Here is an 8644-nt window from a genome sequence, read left to right as displayed (position 1 = left end):
TTTAATGAGGTTATGCATATTCATCCCTTCTGTGTTGCATGTACTCTGGGGGTATATAATGGGGAGGAAAAATAAACTCGGGGCTGGTTGCCAAGAATGCTTCCAGTCCTCCCGGACTCTCTTTGTCTCTTTTTTTCCTTAAACCTCGCCCCCCACTTCAGGTACTGTTCACTGGAACGCCGAGGCAGGACCCCGGCAATACCCCATTGACTCATGGCTGAATCGTGATCGTCCCTAAAAGAGGAAATGACTCACTTCTCCCTGATGTTGGCACACAGGATGGGGTAAAAGGCAATTGGAATTTGAAGATTGTCAGAAAAAAAACTAAAAAGGAAGTTCAAGCAAGGGGCACTGGCTATGAGGATCTTGTTGTCACCCCCCCATGCCCCGCCCCCAACACAGCTGATCAAAGCTTTGGTTACCACTGTAGACTTAAGAATATCCAAACCTGGAGGTCAGCCGTGTGGCTCAGTTGGTTAAGAGCTCGCTCAAGAGTGCGAGCTCTGAGCAACAGGGCTGCCAGTTCGATTCATGGCTCGAGCTGAGCTGCGGCTGAGCTGCCAACAGGTGGCAGGATGGCTAAGCTAAAAAAACAAAACAAAACAAAACAAAATGGTTCTTTACACTGCTGCCAGAGTGATCCTTAAAAAAAAATAAAAAAAAAATATCCAAACCTGTAGAGAATTTTTATAAGTTTATTTGAACGAAACTGACGACAATTGCCCGGAAGCAAGATCTCAAATGCTGTGCAGAATTGATAGCTTTGTAGATTCTTTTATATATTTGAGATTAAGGAGGGAATGTAAGGAAGATTACATGGAGGTGGGAAAAAACGAGGTGGGAGTTGAATTACAGTCTAGTTAACAGGTTTATGTGCTCTCCCGTGGGTGGTTACCCTTATTGCAAAAGTATGTTAACCTAGATGCACAGAAACAATGGACAGGGCTTGCTTAAGGCCAAGATAAACCTTTCACTAAAGAAGTTACATGGCTGAGGTGTGACTACCCACCATGACCTGCCCAGCTAGGGATTTATGATCAGATCATCCTGTGAGGATACTTTCTGTAAAACCCCTTTTTCATCCACCATTAATGCTCTTGCCTCCCAACATTTGCACAATCCCAACGTTTGTACAAGGGTCAACTATCTTACAAACAAAATCTGCCACTGAAACAATGATAACATCTTAAGGCCCTTTAAAGAGGGATAGATTAAAAACAATAGGTCCTTTCGCTTCACCTGGCAACAGTTCTCCAAATATTTACTAACCACAGATGGCTGAAGACCTCACCAACAGGAAGACCCCCACCACTACCTATTTCTATCAGACCAGGTCATCCAACAGCTGGCCATCAGCTCCAGACAATGTTTGGAAAGTGGGTAGATTTTACTGTTTCATTTAAATTTCAGCGAAAGTAAAACAGAGCACACACCTCCACATCTCCTCATGCTGAGGATGCCTAAAATTACGTAAACACTCAAAAGAAAAAGTCTCTAAACTCTAGCCTCTCTCCTGTTAGGAGTGGCCAATCAGGAACAAAGTTATCGAAACAAAAAAGGAGAATACACATTTCTGCTTTTTCTCCAGCGCACAAATGAGGTAGTAAATGCTTTCAATGTTTGCTGTCCCGTGCTACTGAAGATAGTTGTGGTAAGGGAAATCAAAATTATAGATAGAATCATTTCCTGGAAAAAATGGCTGGAACTAACAGACTCAGCTGAAAATAAATGGGAAATCAATTTACCAGGGTTCTTTTCCAAACTCAGATGTCAAGGTATTTTCCCCCAGGAGCAATCTCTATGGTTGATTTTGCTGCCAGTAACTTTGGGGAGCAGTAGCCTGTCTCTGTCACTTCACTGTCCACTGCTAGTTACTTTCAGTGTCTTAGCAACAAATGGTCACTTGCTTGACAGCTGGGCAAAGTGTGGACATACTTAACGCAGAATGTGAAGGGACCATCAAAGCACCGAGCAACAAAGGCTCTAGAATTGGTTCTTATCAGGGGAGGAACCCCTGAACTAGCCTGGAGAGAAAGAATGAGGCACTTTCATTACCCTTAAAGATTTTCAGTGTCAAAAAAGCTCTCCCTATCTTTTACCAGTTTGCCCCAGAAAGAGCTGCTAAAGCAGATACAACTCTTAGGAGGACACAACTTTCTCCGAGTTTGGGTGTGCCCTTGGCATATTTGATACTCCACTCACAACTGTTGTATTCATATAGATGTGAACAAAAACCATTTCCATCTTGGTGTCCTTTCTTTTTTTTTTTTTTTATTTTTATTTTTTATTTTTTTTAGCTGAGCCATCCTGCCACATGTTGGCAGCTCAGAGGCAACTAAGCTCAGGCCCATGTGGGAATTGAACTGGCGACCCTGTTGCTCAGAGCTCACACTCTTGAGCAGGCTCTTAACCAACTGAGCCACTCAGCCAGCCCTTGGTGTCCTTTCATGCTGTGACATTTAAACAACCTCACTGTCCTTAGTAAGCATATCAAAGCCTTCTGGTTAATGGGTATCCGTGTTCCTTAAAATCTAACCATAAATACTTTTGTTAATAATGACCAGGATGACAACCGAGATGAATATCAAACTGGGATAGTATGGACCACCAGGAGGCATGTACCTTAGCACTACTGTGTTGTCCCTTTGTCTTCTCAGTCATTAGTACCTGAGTTATACTATTTAAAAAAAATAAAAAAAGGTGCAGGAACAGGAGTCTCCAGCGGAGAATAATTTCTTCAAAACTGCTGGGTCTTCTTTTCCACTCCTACCCAATCTTCCTTTAAGTAAATTAGCCTATAATAAATTCTGTTATGGAGTTGCCTGCTTGGTTTGTCAGTCTTAAGATAACTTTTCCTTATGGTGGCCATTATTACACTTTTGCTCCAGTCGGTCAACGGTTAACAGATTTTGATCTGGCTGAGTGATAAAGGCCTGCAGTTCAGATTCCAACTGCAATACTTCCATTCACAAAGGAAATGGACAATCCCCCTCCTGCCCCTGGATATGCTTTGGAAACAGCTAAGGAGCAAGTTGGGGCAGCCAGGGTTGCTACAAATGTACATTCGCACCAGAGGAGGGAAGTAGCTGCCAGCTCTCAGGAGTCTGGGAAACACATCAGAGCTCAGAGCTTCCTTGAGAACAGGAGATATATCAGATCCCCAGCCACCCGGTGAGAGAAAAAACTAAAAAGTAAGCAACACATCTTGCTCAAGATTTCATTGCCATTATTTCCTCCTAGGGAAGGAGTCAATCAGCATATGACTTACAGGTTAATCAAGTGTCTCTTGACCAAGCCAAGTGTAGGGACCCAGGCCCAGACCCTAGGCTAAGCAAGCTCATTTCGGAGAGTACCCCCGCCCAGAGGAATTTTAAAAAGCTCCTGCTTCAGTAAAAACCATAACAAATTGTCTTGTCAAGAAAGTAGAAGAAGATAAACAAAGTATATGGCTTGTTAGGAAAAGATAAACAAGTCATGTTTTATAGCCCGTCAAGAAGATAAGCAAGTTATGGATTAGCTCGTTAAAAATAATAACCTAACTATGTTTTATAGTTTGTTAAAATAAGATAAACTAGCCATTTTTCCTTTTTACACACTAACCGCTTTTTTTTTTTTTTGCTTCTGTATCCAGCCTCAGCTATAAATTCCTTACCCACCAAGACTTAGGGGCTGATCTCTTCTCTTGAGAGATACAGTCCCAGGCCTGGTCAATAAAGTCTCTGGAACGAAAACCTTTTGTCTAAGTTTTGTTAAGGAGCCGTGAACCCAACACAAGCTCCCTCCACGTCACACAACTGGTGGCCAAATTATTACACCAGTCCTCTGCTATGTGAGGGCAACTTCCCTCCATTTCTCCCCTCCTAGGAGAAACCCAGGTAGGGATTCCAAGAGTACAAAACTCTCTCCTCAAAGCCAACCCCCTCTCCTATAAAATCAACTTCCTGCAATCCTGTTAACCAGGCAACCCCAATCCTTTTATGAGCTGAGCTGGTTCAACGTAGGAAAAGGCCCATGTTTATCTGTTGCCTAGGGCAAAGCCAAATGCCTCTGGAAGCTCATTTTTAAAAAACCTCTCAGGGTCATGCACCAACTAGCCTCTTGCCCAAATCCAAACTCGAAGCCCCCTAAAATGAAAAACTGCCATGTGAGCAGCTCAGCTGAACCCATTTAGAGCCTTTAGAGGGCAAATAAAGCAACCCTGAGGGTCCGTCGGATGTCGCTGGCTCCCGGTCCCTGCCGCTCCCCGAATTGCCTGCCGTTCCCCGTCCAATCGAGGAGGGACCGGCGTTTCAGTCTCAGAAGGAACCAAGGCACGTCTGTGACTAGTCCCGGGCAGGCGGAGCGAGAGAGGCCCCGAAGACAAAGTGGGGATGAAGGCCTCCCTACAGATCTCGGAGGAAACCGCAAACGCAAAGAGAACCAGGCGCCCCGCGGCCGTCTCCTCCGTGCTCGCGGAGGCGGACCCAGGGGCCTGGGGCGTGTTGCCTCCTTTGTGACACGAGCTGAGGTCCGACGCGAGGAATCTCCTTGGCCCGCCTCACCCAGACCGAGGTGCTGCTCTCGTCCTGCGCTAGCCCCGCCCCATGCAGCGCGCCTCCGCAGTAGCCGCGTCCTATTGGTCAAGGGGAGAGGCTCGAGGCTCGCCTGTTTCAGTCGCGCCCAATGGGAGTTCGGGGAGAGCTGGCGGGGAGGGGGGCGCGGTGGGAGGCGTTGGCCTTGGGCAGACGCGCGCGTGCAGCGGCTGGCGCGGACGCGTTCTGCTCTGTTCTGAGAGCCAGTGGCGCCCTCGGGCAGCACAAAGCCAGCCAACCAGGCCGCCTCGGTAACTTCTGCTCGCGGCCGGGCTCGGAGGAGCACCTGCAGGGACCTCCAGGCTGAACAGCGGGGCTTCGCGTCCCCCTCGCCCCAAAAATAACTCGGGGAAAGGCTCCTCATCCCCAGGGCTGGAGGGCCTCGTGCCTTGCTCTGAAGGAGACAAGGGGATCCCCCTTCGACGGAGACTTGTGGGGAAATCCGCACCCCGTTTCGCCTGACTCTCCCAGACTCCCCAAACCCTCGCGCCCCTTAGCTCTCCCTTCAGCTGTTTGGAAAGGACTTTGTGCCATTTCCCCATCGTCTCTCAACGATGGAGTGATTTTTCGTTTTCCCCTTAAAAACAATTACCACGGGGCTCTCGGAGTTCAGCTCTGTCCCGCGCGGACGCCTGGAGCTAGCCTTACCTGCAGCCCCCGCCGCGGCGAGGAGCAGGGCAACGGACCAGCACAGCCTCATGCTCCCAGCCCCCGCCAGCAATGCCCCGGCCCAGGCCGCTGTTCGCCGTTCGCGGTCCGCAGGGTGCCCCCTGGAAACCCGGGCTTCGCGCAGCCCAGCGGCGACTGCACGCGGAGCTCCAGTCATTTGCAGCATTTCAAAGCGAGGTTTCTCGTATGGGGGAGGAGTTTGCAGTGGGGTGATTTTCAAATATCTTCACCTCGCTGTGAGAGGAGGAGTTGTGAGAGGAGGAGTTTCGAATGGCTGATGTGACATAGGCCCCTTAACCCGTGAAGCCCTGACTGGGATTCCAGTGCTTATCCAAAACCGCTCCAGGGCGGGCTCCTTGCTTTGTCGAATTTGGGTAGCCCGTGAAGAACAGAGCCTCCCCAAGCTGGAAATGCGCCTCCTGAAAGATCTTCCTTAAGTATCCCTTAACTTCTAATCGCTACCTTTCTCTTTGGTGCCCAAAGATTAAACCGTCTGTCCTTCCAAAACTTCTAATTGGCTAATTACAATCTCCCCTCTGCCTCAAAAGGAAAAACTAGAAATGTTGGAAACTTTCCCCCCTCCTTTCTCTACTTGCCTTTTCCTTTCTAGGATTTGTATATAAATTTCAACTGAGTTCAGGCCTATATAGTTTTTAGATTTTCCGTTACAATACAAACAGTAATCAATGAGGTATTTAAATAAAATCCTCACAGAGTACAGCCAAAAACTGACTTTGTTTTGTGGGATCCAGCACTTATATGAATTATGAGCAAAAACGCCTCTAAAATCAATTGACCCATAACCTGGAGTCTGGTCATTAATTTTTTTTTTTTTTTTACTTTGGTTAGCATTTATTTGATGCTGAATTTATTTCCGAGCCATAAGTTTTTGTTCCTTCTATTTCTCCTGGGGCATCTCTTCTGTGCAAGTTTCTCTTCTGGTTTAGGAACAATCAACTCTTTTCCAGTTAGGATCAGCTCAATGTGGCAGGGGAGCTCATTATGGGTTAATTCGCCCATGAACTCTTAGTTCTGCACAGTATCTTGGGAGCTTTGTTCACCTCAATGACCAGAAAGTCTACATCTAAACCCTTAAGTTCAGCATTACTCTCTGCGTTTTCAAGTGTGTGCAGCAAAAATTCATCACTCTTTGGGCTACTGACCCTTCTTCATCCAGCCCCACTGTTTAGCCTGGGCATACCTACCAACTTCACCATTGTAACGACTGAATGGCACACATTGCTTCTGCAAAGTGACATTCCTCACATACTTGGTGGCGTTTTCGGATCTGCATACCTTTGATATGGCCTGGGCAGTGTCATGAGTGTTTTTAAAGTGAACATGAAGATTTGAACCTCTTGATTTGCATGACTTTGTGGGGTTTTCTGGGTCAAGTGAACAGCGAACCATTGTCTGAGGTCACCTCAGGCTGCCTATGGGAACAGTGGACGTAAATATTGATTTATCCATTTAGGAGAAAAAGTTCAACAAACAAAAAGGCTGCATCCTCTCCCCAAAGCAAAATCAAAACAACATGGGGCTTTCAGGGGTCAACCTGACTGCCTAACCACAGAGGGCTGATAGAGAGCAACTTTTAGGAACCAAAGAGTCTCTTTTAGGATTCCTGCAGTTTCCAGGGACCCCTTGCCTGAAAGGCTCCCACAACACCTGGAAGTCTTGGAGGGATCCCCCAAGAATGATTGGAGTTGTCTGGGGCTTTCAAACAGCTTGGTGGGGGTATACTAACCTCTCAGCAGGCTGATGGGGAAACCCATGAGAGAAGGCAGAAAGGGGACAATTTATAAGCAAAGTGTTTAGCAGTTAAGAGTCCCAACTCCAGAATCAGAGCTTGGAAAGAGGAGAAAATATGCCTGTTTCCCATACTTGGCAGGTTCAGTGTCAGAGTCAAATGAGATAATTAGCCATCACCTGGACAAATTTATAAGGATGGACAAGTTCTGAGAGTTGTTGCAAAATTTTCAATGTGTCACCCTTAAATTCCATCCCTTATACCATATGCTACATTTTTTTTTCCAATCAGTTAGGATCATAGGTTTGATTTCCCTTCAGAAAAATTACAAGACATATCTTTCTCTATTTCTATTGTGAACCCAGCTTTCTCTTAACCATCTGTGGATAGGAGGTTCTTTCCTTTCAACAGGCCTGGAAAGAGAGACCAGGAAGAAGTTTTGTTTTTTTTCGCGAAAAGAGCTTAGCTTAATATGTCTCCAGAGCTAGTCCTACGTAGATGTAAGGGCAGGCCTGGAAAAGAGCCACAAAAACTCTGAAAAGAACATTGCTGGGGTGCCAAGGCCTGGACATCCAGGACAGCTCTCCCCAGCTCTCTTGACCTGCCTGCAGAAATCACGAGGTCCCTTCTGTCCCTAACAACATGCATGGACATGGTCATACACTACCCTGTGATGGAGCTATGCTGACTAATTTCTCAACTTCTACCTCTTAGAGCCTCTATTGCTCTTCTGCAGCTAGCTCAGAGGGGTGTGAGAATTAAGTGAATTTATATATGTGTGTATATGAAGTGATTGGAGCCACACTTGGCATAATAAACACTATACATGCGTTCGCTTTTATTTTCCATTGTGTTACAACTGCATCTTTTTTTCTTCTCTTCACAGAAGCCTTTCTTTTTCATAGGTACTTAAAAGGAATCCTTCCCTAGAATCCACTTCATTTGAAAGTTCCTGAGCTTGCAAAGTCATCTAAGACAACCCAGGCTAGGTGTTTCCCTCATTCTAATGGACAGCTCACCTTGTCCTGGTTTTCACCTCTGCTTCTCCAAGAGGCTCAGATTACAATAAAGCTCCACCCGAGGAAGTCAGGCCTTTTGGCAGAGGTGAGCCATGGCAGCTGCGGTCTGGCCTTTGGCCCAGAGAGAGGGTGAGGAACCAGCCACAGGTGCCTTGGTGCTTTCTAGTAGGTGCAGTTAGGGACCTGCCTTGACTTGGTTGCCATCAATTGCCTGTTAGCCATGTGAGGGCAGAAACGCTGGCTTATATCTCCAGCACCTGTCTGTAGTAAGGGTTAAATAAATAAGTGAAAATAAGAGAAAGTATCATAGGCGTGGTTGCAACATCAGAGATGCGCTATTTCTAAATTCCACTGTCCTTGGGATTTTGATAATTTGGAATTCAAATTTTGTCTTGGTCTGTGAGTCCTATCCTTTCAAATAGAGCTCCAGACTGAAAAACAAGCCTATATTGAGAACACGGAGAGAGCCCTGAGCTGGTGGTTAGGGGAGATTCCAAACTGACCAAGGGCCGGCCGAGTGGCGCGATGGTTAAGAACTTGCTTGGGATGACAGAGGGCCCCAGTTCGGATCCCACATATGAGGGCCAGTGACACTGCCCTCTACAGCTAAGATGCTGAACAACAGCTCAACCTGG

At 46.6% G+C, this 8644-nt stretch overlaps 1 protein-coding gene across 1 annotated transcript in view; it reads right to left on the bottom strand.

Moving 5' to 3' along the window:
- The window catches only part of LDLR (low density lipoprotein receptor), a 43848-nt gene extending 38429 nt beyond the window's left edge, over positions 1–5419 (bottom strand). Inside the window, exon 1 of the mRNA XM_019659237.1 lies at positions 5220–5419. Coding sequence (XP_019514782.1) covers positions 5220–5406 — 187 coding nt within the window. The 5' untranslated portion in view covers positions 5407–5419. The remainder of the gene's footprint in view (positions 1–5219) is intronic.
- Between the last annotated feature and the right edge of the window lie 3225 nt (positions 5420–8644).

This window comes from Hipposideros armiger, unplaced genomic scaffold (assembly GCF_001890085.2).
Source record: "Hipposideros armiger isolate ML-2016 unplaced genomic scaffold, ASM189008v1 scaffold_298, whole genome shotgun sequence".
Classification (NCBI taxonomy): Eukaryota; Metazoa; Chordata; class Mammalia; order Chiroptera; family Hipposideridae; genus Hipposideros; species Hipposideros armiger.
This window is presented reverse-complemented; position numbering and strand designations above follow the sequence as displayed.